This window comes from Thermobia domestica, chromosome 10 (genome assembly GCF_964235325.1).
Source record: "Thermobia domestica chromosome 10, izTheDome1.hap1.1, whole genome shotgun sequence".
In the NCBI taxonomy this organism is placed as follows: domain Eukaryota; kingdom Metazoa; phylum Arthropoda; class Insecta; order Zygentoma; family Lepismatidae; genus Thermobia; species Thermobia domestica.
In genome coordinates, this window is record NC_137463.1 from 39,816,872 (window position 1) to 39,831,334 (window position 14,463).

The window sequence follows — 14,463 nt, forward strand, 5'->3', positions numbered from 1 at the left end:
GAAGAAGGGAAATTCAAAGCTAAAATGTATCCATATGCAGTGAAGTTTAGGAATCAGGTGACTAACATCATTAATCGGTGGGAAGCATGGAAAATAGTTAAAAAATCTGAGACTTGCTACACCAGTCCGCTTGTTGTAGTACCAAAAAAGGACGGAAGTGTTCAACTTTTGAAAAAAGGAGCAAAATTTCAATGGACTGAAATTCATGAGGAGGCATTTCGGGAAATAAGGGAAATCTTTCAGGAAGATGTGGTGTTAAAGAAGCCCCTTCCGGACAAACAATTCATTCTTGAATGCGATGCTTCAGACGTCAGTTGTTCTGCGCACTTATAACAAATAGATGATGATGGAAACATTAGAATTATCGAAATGACATCGCGAATTTTTAACGCTGCTCAACGAAACTATGTCATAACTGATAGGGTTAAACAAATTCAAGCACTATTTGATAGGGAACAGGTTCAAGATTAAATCTGACCACAAGAAAACAGAACACAATGTGTATGTTTTGGGTGACTCTGTGACAAAAGAAGAGAAATGTAGGAGAAACGCCTACCTGATCAAAAGATACAAGGCAAGGACACTGCAGGAAGTCTGAGACAGGTAGTGCGGTTAACAATACCAACTTGAGGTACCCTCGAGAGAAAAAAAAAGAAAAATGTATTCACGTTCAGACTCAGATAGTTCTGTTAGGATACATTTAACTATTTAGAGGTTAGATTTGTTTGTAGCAATAATTCCTTGTATATGTATGTACATATATCAGGTTATTTAATATGTAGAGGTGTTGAAATTTTAAATGTACTTAGGAATACATTGAAAATTCCAAAGGGGGATGTTATAAGAGGCACACATATAGCTATGTTCTATTTAGAATTTTTATGTTAATTTCACGCGAAATTTTTGCATATTAGAATAATTTACATATCTATATGTTAATTAAGAGTATATAAGTTAGTTTAGGATAGAAGTATTTTCTTTTCACTTATTCTTGGAAAATTATGCATAGGATTATGCATATATATATATGTGTGTGTGTGTGTGTGTAATGTTAGGTTAATTAGTATATAAAATAGGTGAATTAAACATTTTCATTTGGAATATAAAAATATATGTAGGAAAGAAAACTTGGAAAAGCACCACTGAAAAAATGTTCCGTAGCAGTTAAAAGCTGTGTACGTGCACCCAGGATTGCTATCTACAGATAAAGAAGAATTGTGGTATGAGAGAAATTTTATCTAGGTCATATATTTAAATCATACTTCTAACTTAGTTAGATAGAAGTGAGCAGAGTTGCTAACGTTGCTGCAGATAGTGCCCTGGCGACATAGATCCTATCCCATTACCTTTGTGTATTTCTGCTCAGATATTTTAGCAAGTGGGTTTGAATTCTTGCGAACAATAAGGTGTTACTTTTCCGTAAAGTGACCATTTTTGACGCTAGAAACTTCGAAAGCGTCGGTTGGATCCCGCCAGAAAACTAGCCTATTTTTTTCTTCAAACCGTGGTTTCGACAATGAAAAGCTCCTGCTCTTCCCGCGAGTGGGTTTTCCCCCCATTGAAAATCATGAATGCAGTCATATCTTAGCATTATGACATATTTAGAATTGTAGAAATGTAAGATAAGATGTAATTTTGGTCAGAAAAGATGTTTTCGTTGTTACCTTAACTTTAAAACAAAAGCTTATTACTTTACTGTGCTTGGTGTTGACATTGCTGTAATTGAGACGACAGCGATATGCAGTCCCGTGAATGTCATAGCAGCCGATATGTGTATATTTACTGATTATTAATTCTAAATTGAATGTCACTGCTGGAATCCTATGTAAATATAATCAGAGGAATATTAGATACAATGTAATATAGAATATATTGTTGATTCATGATGATAATTATTGTGAAAAAAATGAAAAACCAAGAACAAGTGTGAGTGTGGAGGTTGCGAGAGATCACCGCTAGAGTACTCTGGCGAGGTAAACAAAAGCACATGGACTGGTTCGGCAAGGAAGGTTGTTTACAAAGAAAATGGATAGTGACACCGTGGAAAACAATACGAAAACAAGTATTTAACATTTGAATAACAAAGTGTATGATACACCGTGTTAAAGCTTAGTATTTCCTCTATTCGGTGGTCAGACTCAATACAGATGACAAGCAATAATAACTTAAGAATAAATGAAAGATTACATGAAAGTGTACTACCCAGACATTTTGGCGACAAAACCATTAGGGTCCGCGAAAAGAGACTATACATTGAATTTTGGGTAGGTCAGGAGTGAGCCTTTCATAATCATGTTCTTTCCTCTGAAAGAAAACTGTTTGACAGGGAAGGAGCGAGTTAGTTGGTGCTAAGACGCGATATACAGAGGTCATCCCCTGTAATAGTTAGTGCAAGACTCATCGTGACAATGGTCTGTTTTGTGAGATAGGCACATTTTAATAGCAGAATTGCGACGTTACTCAAGATTGAGTTTTTTTTTTTCTTTCGTCTCGATCTGAAATATCAACGGTAGTAAGTCTTTTTCAGAACTTAGCGTCATCTCGGTGTATGCTTTTCGGGCAACACATGTTGCTAGACGAGATGTTAAAAAGAGGAGAGTTTGAATATTTTTTTATAATGCAGAGACTGAGTTTTAAATCTGCAGCTAGGACAGAGCCACCTGAAGAGGGCCTATAAAAGTAGAGCCAAAGTAGACGGAGGCATCAGTTGACCACTGATCACTTATCCTTACCGGCTCTGGAGGTCGCCTTGGACAAAGGAGCTCTACCCTGCCTAAAATCTCTGGAGGCTGCCTTCAAGCAAAGGGGATTCCTAATCACGAACAATACCTCAGGAGGCTGCCATGAGCCGAGGAGGTTACCTAAGGACCATAACCTGAAGTCGATACAAGACACCCGGTGGCTGCCATGAGCAAAGGGGTTCCCATATAAAACATTCCTTCCTTCACCTCTGGTCAAAAAGAAGATTAAGATAGATTAACTTTGTAGACACAACGACTATTTTGTATTTTTGTAAAGTAAATAGGAGAAGAATCCCGGATTGTCAATGTCTCTACTCACACAAATTAATGTGTACCTGTCAGATTTTCCAGGGAAATGCCAAATGAAGTACGATATACATTGTCTTTGTCATTGATTTTTCAGGGAAAACTAAAATGAAGGGTGATATATATAGTTTACTTGTCATTGATATTTCAAGGAAGAGTAAAATGCAGGACGATATATGACTGGTTCCATTGAATAACCGGCTAAGTCGAGAAAAGTAAATTTTACAAGAGAGCAGTTTAAAGTTGAATTTTACAACAGTTACCATGCTAATTTTGACATAGCAAAATGCTCATTCCTCATTCCTCCTCATAAAATTTGACATTCCTCAATTTTACGAATTCGCCTTAGTCGCTTCTACACAATGTAGAACTCACCAAAAGAAGCTTGCTGTAGATATATACCTGTAAAATTTCAATTTTCAAAAAGAGTCGACTTAGCCGGTTATTCATTGGAACCAGCCATATAGTGTCCTTGTCATTGGGTTTTCAGGAGAAAGTCAAATGAAAAACGATGTATAGTCTCCTTGTCAAAAGAGGAATGAAAATAAACTTTAAAATTACACTCATTTACGAGGGTAAGTCAACTGAAAACCATAAAAGTAGAAATAAAAATCCGCATATGGCGCCAGTGAGCTGTAAGTTGGCATGCCTGTTTACGATAGTATGCCGGATGTCTCCTAGGTGGCAGCAGCCGGCAGATGCACAAACACCGGCGCAACAACAGTTCCAAAATGGCAGCCCCACTAGCCACATGCACCAGCGAGGAGCAGCGTTCTGTGATTCGGTTTTTGCGAAGTGAAGGTGTGAAACCGATTGACATTTTTAGGCGAATGAAGGTTCAGTATGGAGATGCGTGTTTGTCACAGCCACAAATCTATGAATGGTGCCGGAAATTTGCGAATGGTGTTACGTCTGTGGCCGATGCTCCACGCCCCGGCCAGGCTCGGCGCGTAGTGACTCCAGAGACCATTGCAGCCGTTGAAGCCATCGTTTTGGAAAACCGCCGTGTGACAATAGATGAAATTGTAGCATGTGTACACATGAGTCATGGATCGGCACATCATATTGTGAATGATGTTCTCCAGTTTCATAAGGTGTCTGCAAGATGGGTGCCCCGACAACTGACGCCTGAACTGAAACAGCGACGTGTTGATGCGTGCGAAGACCTTTTGTGGCGTGCTGAACGTGACGGTAATGCCTTCCTGTCACGAATCGTCACTGGTGACGAAACATGGGTGCATTACCATCAGCCTGAAACAAAACGAGCGAGCAAGGAGGGGTCCGCTCAAAGAAGCAATGGGCGGCAGGAAGTTCCACTCCGATGAAGAGGTACGCAACGCGGTGCACGAGTGGTTGCGCCGTCGCCCAAACGACTTTTTTTCTGCAGGTATTCAGGCTCTTCCGAAGCGCTGGCGGACTTGCATTGAACGAGGAGGGGACTATGTTGAAAAGTGATTTACTTCTGTACCCTGTGTGACCAATAAATTCTATTTTTAAAAAATAATTATGGTTTTCATTTGACTCCCCCTCGTACCTTTCACTTGTATCTAATGATTTCACAACTGATACGCTTATTATCAACTAAACATTAATCATTTTTCCAAAAAGCGTTAGAACTTGTGTACGCAAAGGGAACAAAATAAACAAGATCTTGTTTTAAAAGAATCTAATACTAATAAAACACAAAATGGTTAAATTTTTATCGGCAATATAGTCTTGTGGTAATGACTAGGTTTAACTTTTTTTAAACTGCAAGGAATTCTGGTTGTTAGATGAAATGTAGCAGAAGCGAAAAAAAAATTCTTTCGATGATAACTGAAGTATAGAACTGCATTAGATACGAACTTGAGCTCTCAGTCATAGCTAATGGTGTGGTTCCCAGATTATCCCATCTTAGAGGTCTGCACGGGCTCGGGCCGAGACTGCGGGCTTAAGCCCGACCCGGGCCGCGGACCAAACTCGGGCCTACAAAACATGTATTACTTCGGGCCCTGACCGGGCTTGGGCCGTACATTTTTAAATATACAACTATATTTCTCGGGCCTTTTTGGGCCTAACTTTGTAAATTTACTATATAACGATATTTATTGGACCATTCTTTCTGAAGAATTTTTAAACAACTGCAAAATTAAAGCTCTTATTGCTGCAAATAAAAATACAATTTTGAGTTTATTATTAAGTGTCTGTAGTTCGGGCTTATTTGCTTATCACGCGAGCTCGGTCCTAAATGCTAAGACATATTTCGGACTGGGGTCGGGCCTCATATTATAAACTCACGGGCCAGGCCGAGCCCGGGAAAAATATTCCGGCCCGTGTAGACCTCTACTCCATCTTCATTTACTACTTCCCAATTCTGCGAAACTCCTAAAACTTTGTGCTGGTTAACCGTTGCCGTACGCTACGAGGAAATCGATTCAACTTGGAAATCAAGTTATGATTTTAAGATAAAAGTTCTTGATTTTATATGGTGAATGTCTGATGACGAAACACTGGCTGAAAATAAACATATAAAGTATCATATGTTTTAAAACTCTTAACATTTCATTCTTTAGAAATATCCTTCTTTTAAAAAGTTGTACAACTCTGACAGTCAATCGCGTCATAATAAGACAGCTACTATCAAATTGTGATCCGTCATGTCTGTCTGCACATGGAAGGACAATTAATTTTTTAAGCTATTTCGTACCCTTCCTTGAGTTATAACATAAATGCAATACCTCTGGATTATTAGAGATTTTTAGTATATCTTCTGTATTTGCGTAAACTAACTGTTCTTCACTACTTCTCTAAGATCTATCTACAAAATCTAAGCTGACTCAACTCTAAAACTGTAACACGCAATTCTCTCCATCTGGCGTAATAAAAGAGTCTTGGTAAAGGCGGTCTATTGGTAAGCATGATAATTATAGTGAGGATGAAATACCATTTTACTTACCAACTTTCTTGCACGCAGACGTTGAGTGATTGATGCATGGATACCTATACCACTAGCGATCAAAAGGAACGTTGATCCTGTTATTATCAATGCAGCTGGAAGCATTAGAAACTTGTAGTCGGATACTAGCAAACTACTAAGGATTACAATTGCAAGTGATGTTAGCTGAAATAAAATAAAATTGTAATCAATATTATAGGATAGATATAAACTTTGCAGGGTATCTTACTTTTCATTTTGATTTTAGTTTAGCGTTTCTTTCAACAGCGAGGCTATATGAGACGTGGACCTATTGCTTAACGTGGGATTCAAACCAGGAACCGAACCTAGGTTTTCCATTACAAAGGCGCATACGCTAACCGCTTAGTCACGAGGGAGCTCTTTACAAGATACTACCTAATGGCAAACGCTTATAAATTAATGTCCTAGTCATTGTACAAATTTCTTGAAGGTCTAGTTTCTGGCAACTACGAGCGAGGTACAGGATTTCATGCCTTCGATTCTTAGGAAGGAAATCACGTTCGCCATAAATGATAATTGTTGCATAAACTATGTTATAATTGACAACGGGTCATGAACTTACGATTTATTGTATCAAACCCAATTCAAAGAGGCTCTACTTCTCTCTAGTGGCTAGCACCTGTGGCTTTCATATGCGTGGTCCCGGGTTTGATATCCGGTGGGAGATCACAAAACTTTAATTTCACAATCATTCAATTTCATTAATTATCCGTATCCTTTAGCCTAAAGGGAGTAACCATGGGATGTTAAAGAAATTCATTTTCACAGTTCAGACAGTATTATTATTACTTTTTTTTTAAAAAAATGTGAAAAGTGCCATAGTTCAGAAAAATAAAATAATCAAGTCATATTTCCCAATATTAACGCAACAACATATTTGCTCGTATTTTGATTTTTTAAAAAAATGCACCGCAACTCACTGGCATCTACAATTGTTTTCACTAACGCTTCAAGTCCTAAAGGGGCCCATACACAGACACATGCATGAAGAAACTTTCCAACATGCATGAAAAATGATAAAACCACAGGCAAGTTGATCGCGTATGGCCTCCTTCATGCATGTTGAAAGTCCTCAAAATCTTCTGTAAACATCCATCATGGTTTTGTTTCATACATGTTTACCCTGTATGTGCTCGTTCATGCAAGTTGGGTTTTTTATATTCAGGCCTGCCAATAACGACAGCGGAAGAAATCACGTGATTCTTTCCTCCGATTCATTCCTCTAGTAAGTTGGACAACAAGTTGGTACGTGTGTGAGCAAAAAAATTCTTTCAACATGTATGATGAAACAAATTCTTCATGCATGTTCGTCATGCAAGTGTGTGCGTCTATGACCCATTAATGAACATAGGGCAAATAGGATATGCAAAAATCATAGATAAGAAAACATTTTGAACCCAACGAATCCTGCGGCTTTCGACTACTCTTATCCATCCACTCCCTCAAAACAGTCATCTTTTTACATTGTAGTGAAAGAGCAAAGATATGGGAGAGAACATCATTTACTCAGATCTCAGAAAAGAAAGGTTTCAAAGGGAACCAAAGATAAGTGATACATCGATTCGTCTCGTCAGAAAGTAGAATGAAAACATGGGCAAAAAGTCGGTCTGCAACTCAATACTACTCTTTCACTGACTTTTATAACTTTGCTTCAAAAATTCCCTTCCATCCTGTTTACTAAATTTTCTTCCATTTTTCCCTAGATTAGGGAACTTTCCATCAATCAACAAACATTGCATGTGCCCTTGGCCTAAACCGATTAGGTGTGGACAGAGCCGTAGCTACGGAGGATCGAGCGAAGAGGTCGCCCCGGACGCGTCACCCCGAAAAAGAAAATATTAGCGCCCTATTAAATCAATATTATTGTCGGATTTCAAGGAAATAGATTTGGTAAAAATGCCCTTGCTTCTTTCTCTCGCAACCCACACGTTTCAATAAGAGTCACAACAAGTTTTTACTCTTACTTAAAGAAAATTATTATCCGCCTTATGCAGAGTCATTTCGACGTATGATTAGTGCCATTCTAAAGGCCTAACTACTGCAGGAAACATATGTTAGTCAAACTCTTTAGTATGGCATTAATCACGCTTCAGAACGACTTTGCATAAGCCCCAATATGATTTGTTAATGATGATATGATATACGTACCAGGTGCCGTGGAGTAATCATTTACAGTGTACGCATCAGCGTTTTCAAAATCAGAAACGGTCCAAGTTTGAAATACGTGCTCAGTGTTTTGATGATGATGTGATTGCTTAGTTAATCATGTTTTTCTACCGAATCGGATTAATTACGATAGTCAGAATGAAGGTATGAAAATGAAAGGAGTGAAGATATATGCAAGCTGCTGTTTGTGCGGGAATATTAAAAATGAAGGTAAACAAGGGGAATAATAACATTTTCGAACTTGAAGCAGCTGTAGAATAGCGGCTTAAGAGGTCAGAGCTTAACAACAACGAATTTCGTTCTTTCCAAAAACTGATCACTACCAGTGATTTTTTTTATTCCATTGACATACGAAATGCTTACAATTTGAAGGATTTTTTTGGATCATTTCTCCACCAACTACCTGTATCGCCAGGATATTTTTGTACATACATATTTAGTTGTGTAACATTTCTATCTATCTATATACATACAAAACATATATATACAGATTATATTATATACAGGGTGTTTCAAAACAACACCGACAACATTTAGGAGGTATTCTTAACACCAAGATAAGACAAAAAGTATAGACCAAGCTGGGTGCACGATGCTTCCTTTCAAAGTTATAGGCTGCCGAAAATCGTACTCATGCAACAATTTTTTACAGAAGGAGTTTGGCTGCGAACATATAATTGCTGTCACCTATTTCGAATATTAAAAAAAGAACAGTTTCTAATGTATTGAAATTTCATTTCTTATCGATAGTATGAAACGTAAATAGTTGTAAATTTCCATAACTGTTCTTCAAGTGGATTTGTATACAACCAAAGATAGTTTTGTCATGTTTAACAAAACTAATATAAATCTCTTGAAAAAAGCTCTTATTTCTAAAAGAATACATAATGATCGTTTTTCGCTGTTGCAATGGTCTGTCCAAGAAGCTTGATAAAAATTCAGCGAAGCATAACAACAAAAGCTGCTTCTCTTATACGTAAGAACACAAAGCTTGATAAGGAGAATGTGGGGAGCGCCGAATTCTACTTCGCCCCGGGCCCTGTAATCTCCAGCTACGGTTCTGGGTGTAGATAACTATTCCTAGTAACTAACATCTTAAAAGTCTTTCAAGTTGATCTATAGTCTAAATTTAGCGATATCGCTCGTGAACTTAACATTTTGCAACACTACAACAGTTTTAATGTACACTGGAAGGGTGAAATTTCGCCTTACGTTTACACCTGCATCGAATGTTGGTGTCATTACGCTGTAGAAAGTATCACTCCTTGGCAATTGTTTTTATAAGTGTGAAAAACACACTAACTTGAGCTAGGATGCCATTAAAAAGCTAGTATTGTATCTAATCCGTATTAGCGCAAAGCGAAGCAGGAGGTCCTGCAATTCTGCGTAGGAAACGTGTGAAAGAAATTGGTGCGTTAGTTATGATGTATATGTGAATAGGGAGATGTAGATTTTTTTACCTGATATGATGGTTTCTAAATCCGAAATATTAATTATTGATTAGGGATGCGCACGAGTCGAGTCGAGTCGAGATTTAAGCCTGTCTCGACTCGTCTCGAGAAAATGTTGTCTCGACTCGAAAATATGTTCCTGTCTCGACTCGTGTCTCGACTCGACGGTGTCTGTCTCGACTCGACGGTGTCTGTCTCGACTCGACTCGAATTCGAGTCGAGACAAAATATACGAGTTAAAATATACGCACACATGAGCCAGAACATTATGACTACCTACCTAATTGTCAGTATGTCTACCTTTGGCACGGATAACAACGGTGAATGCTCATGGCATGGACGCAATGATCCTTTGTAAGTCGCTGGAGAGAGTTGGCACCACATATGCACACACAGGTCACCTAATTCCTGTAAATTTCGGGGAGGGAGGCGATGCGCTCTGACGTCACGTTCAATCATATCCCAATATGTTCGATTGGGTTCAAATCCGGCGAGTTGGGGGGCCAACACATTACTTGAAACTCGAACCTGTGTTCCTCGAACCACTCCATCACACTCCTGGCCTTGTGACATGGTGCATTATCTTGTCGAAAAATGCCAATACCGTTGGGAAACATGGTCGTCATGAAGGAGTGTACATAGTCTGCAAGCAGTGTGCGACAGGCCTCGGCCGTCATGGTGCTTTACTCGAGCTCCACTAGACACATTGATGCATAAGCGTAACCTTGGCCCATATGGTCGGGGGGCAAAACATTCGTGCACACACACACACACACACACACACACACACATATATATATATATATATATATATATATATATAAGTGCGGATCCAAGGGGGGCTAAGGGGCTATAGCCCCCCCTTGACGCTCAGGTTTACACTGGATAAAATGGGCTTCAATTCTGCTTTACACTGGATAAAACGGCAAATTATGGTTTAGCCCCTCCCTTGGTCATATCCTGGATTCGCCACTGTATATATATATATATATATATATATATATATATATATATATATAATTCTCAACATTTGTCGACCCACTGCTGGATGAAGATCTCTCCAATTCTTTTTCACATGTATCTATATTCGGCAGTTCGTTTACATTTTACTCCACACTGGTTCCTAATTTCGTCACACCGTATTGTATTACAACGTCTTCTAGTTCGTTTTCGTTCCCTTAGGATCCAGTCAAGGATTGCTTTTGTCCATCTATCGTCAGTTCTTCTTGCAATATGACCAGCTCCCTTACACTTGAGTCCTTTTATTTTCGCGATGATATCGGTCACTCTTGTCATCTTCCTGATCCATGTAAATTTTTTTTCTATCTCCCCGGGTTATTGCAAGCATACATCTCTCCATGCTTTTTTGAGTTGTGTATGCTCTCTCCCTATGGAAGTTTAAGAAAGAGCATTATACATTAACAACTGATCACAGAAAGTTGCGAATTCAACCAGGCGTAGATTTTAATTCCACTTTAGATTGGAAGCAGCAACATATTTCAAATTATTGCCTTTGGTATAAAAATCGATTATAAAGTTTGAATTTGCGGTGGCAGCTACATGGCATGAGCGTGAACTGCGATTCCTCTTTTCTTTCATTATTAAGAGACAATAAGTTTTATTTATTGACTGTAAGATTCAGAAGCAGTAATTAGAAGTATATAATATACTTTGCTCACTTGTGCGCGTGTAAACTTTTCTTTGTTTCGACAAAAATATATTCACAAATTTCCACTTTGTAGGTAGTCTTCGACCTTAAATTGTCAGTTTTTGAAACCAACCATACATTTGCTTCTAATGTTTTAACCAAATATTTAGCACCGTAGTTTCGAGAAACCCTCTCTGATTTTGGATCATCATTGTGTAGTTGGAGTGTGGGAATGATAGAAATACTACTCTGGCAGATATCCAGCCTAACTTTACGTCAGTTTTTGCGGATGAGACCTAAAATTAAACCTTTGCCTTTGTGCTAAAATTTTTTTAGTCAATATCCGGAACGCCTTTCCCTAAAATTATTTCGCGGAACACAATGACGCAGAACGAAAAGTTTTAGATTAGTTTTTATCGTGCTTTAATAGGATATTAATCTGCGTAAAATATGACAATAATAAACTGAAAAGATACAAATTTGGAGCGAGACAAGTACAGCACAGGAACTGAATTCGGACACCACACTGACTTATTGCGTGCGTTCCAGCCCATTTTAAGCCCCACTTAGTCAATGTTCCCCTGCTCATTGTCCAAACCGTCATATTGATCTGAGCCTTAAATGTTGTTAAGGAATTACCTGGAACAACCTATCAGCACAATATCCACATATTCGTTTACCCCAGATCATTAATAGTGTTTCTTTCAGAAGAAATCTCCAAAGAGGGTATTTGAAAAGTAAAGAGGGAAATTATAGTGAAACATATGTTTCTTGATATCCTGATTTTCTCTGAAAATTTGCCTAAAGGGTATTTTGCAGTTGAGTGTGTGTGTATGGAGGGGTAGGCCCGGCTCACCCTCTGAAAGAAATACTGCTTATCAATATTACAAGGAAATCACAATATTAGGAAATACAAATATTAGCCAGTAAATATTACATTTATAATTTTGATTTAATAAGTTAATATTTCGCTTACTGCTGAATGTAATGATATGGAAGCTGGACTTGAACTGTTAATGGAGCTGCAGTCGCCTTCCTCGAAGTGTTGCTTCTGAATCAAATGTAGTATATCGATAATCTGAGAAACGTTAATGTCGTAAGACCTTTCTAAGCAGAACACAGCTAAACTACGAAAGTTTTCTTGACCCATAGTGCTACGAACGTATGTTTTTAGCCGTCTCAGGCGCGAAAAGGAAACTGGTAGCGGAACTGACAGGCACGGTTAGAAAAGTCTTATAAACTTGGTTCAAGTTTGGAAAGAATTCGTAAAGTTTCAATTTAAAAAAAAAATAGACGCGATGAAAGATCATTTTCAGTCTTATCTCTCTGCACACAAATTGGAGAAAACTGTTAACTCTGATATCAGCTCAACTTTGGGGATTTTGTAGGTGTTGCTGACAATTGTGATACTTTCTGCTGATGGCTTGTGTAGATGTCTTGGAGGGAATGAAGAGCCTGCATATCATTTTCTTTGAATTTTTGTTGCTAATATCTGCCACAAGGATGTCAATAACGGAATAATACACTTCGCGTCTGTAATATTCAGCTGCTGTCTTACACTCGGAAGTATCATCACCATCCAATGCTCGTGGGACTCGTGTTCTTCGTGGAACGTTCTGTGCACTGCACCCCATGGTTTCTGCAATTTCTTCTGTTTCTGTCCACAGCATATTGAAACTTTTCTCATTCCGTAAGGACTGAAGGCTGCAGATAGTGGCTTGCGAAAAAATTTTTCACAGTAGAAAAATTGGCACGTGTATTCTGTAAGTGCATGGACAGTTGATTCGTGTATTCAAAAACACGTCTCATCAGTTTAAGACGAAAACGAAATAAAAAGTCATGAACATTTTTAACAGGAAATGCGCGTCTGGGCCGTAAATTTGATCGTGATCTGCTATTTCCTCTAAAGTTTCAACTACTGGTCCAAAATTTTCTAAAACTCCACGAATAGCTTCTAATCTACAGTTCCATCTAGTGTCGCTCAAAGATTTTAATGTTATCAAATGCTTTAAGTTTTCTCCTTAACGTTGAATATTTTCAAAAATAGCGTGCCGTTTTGACGACGCTTCTACGAAGGAATGCAAACTACTCAGAACATCAAATATATTTCGAATCGCAGATGCTTCTCCGCACACATTAACAATGCATAAGTTCAAAATGTGAGCGTAACAATGAATATAAATGGCTAAATCGTTCACGTCCCTGATCCTCTTTGCAACACCAGAGTGCTGACCAAGCATAGCGGCTGCACCATCGTAACATTGCCCTCGTATGTGTCGTGACTAACGTATCTAAAGGTTTTCTCTTTGTTAACATAATACAGAAAAATCACGTCATTGTCTTTGGATCTTAGCAATAAGAGTTCTAGAGTTAATATCAATTTACACCCACACTGTATTTCTTTATAATGTACGAAAGCTGTGTTATGAAGGTTACTGATATAAAATCATTAGAAGTAAGCTATATGTATGAATACTCACGTTAATTTTAGCCACGTGAAATGTCTTATCATGAAATTAGCGGAAACCAATTGTATATATATTTTATACCCGTCAAAACACATAATAAACTCACAATTAAACAAAAAAAAAATACAAATAACAAAATAAAGATGTGTGTGGAAACAGCACACCGAACGCCATCTTTGCAGCAATGTTGCACAATACATAGTGTCAAAACTCGGTCGCGAACATAAGCTCACCGGAATTGAGCTCAGCACTAATAATATAATTGTATTATAAGATACTTAATGCAATAAAGAATACAATAATGATAACTAATTAATTTATAGGTTAACTAATTTAATTCCAAACGAAATAAACCTGAATAAAATAAATAAGCAACGGAAAAATGACAAGAAATGAAAACTAGACTTCGAATATTAAAGAAGCAGTTCGAGTTAAAAACAAGTTTGGTGCAATAGAAAGAGTTTACAAAAATAAGAGACACGTATTTTTTAAAATCTTGATAGGCCGTCTCGTTCAGCTTCTATAAGCGTTTGTTTTTGATGAATCGCAAATGCTGACGTCACGCGTGGGCTAGCAAGTAATTCAATGTGAGTCGTTAACCACTTACTTGTGCGCAGCTGATAAACCTAGTGCAGTGGATTTTAAATAGATTGTTTTAAGTTCCTTAGCAGTCTCGCTTTGTGTTGAATTCTTGAGGGACGTTTCTGTTATTGTTTTCAATACAGCA

The 14,463-nt window shown here is 38.0% G+C and overlaps 1 protein-coding gene across 1 annotated transcript in view; it reads right to left on the reverse strand.

Moving 5' to 3' along the window:
* The window catches only part of LOC145661443 (leukocyte surface antigen CD53-like), a 99,335-nt gene that overhangs the window by 61,985 nt on the left and 22,887 nt on the right, over positions 1-14,463 (reverse strand). Inside the window, exon 2 of the mRNA XM_081726751.1 lies at positions 5,983-6,147. Coding sequence (XP_081582877.1) covers positions 5,983-6,147 — 165 coding nt within the window. The remainder of the gene's footprint in view (positions 1-5,982; positions 6,148-14,463) is intronic.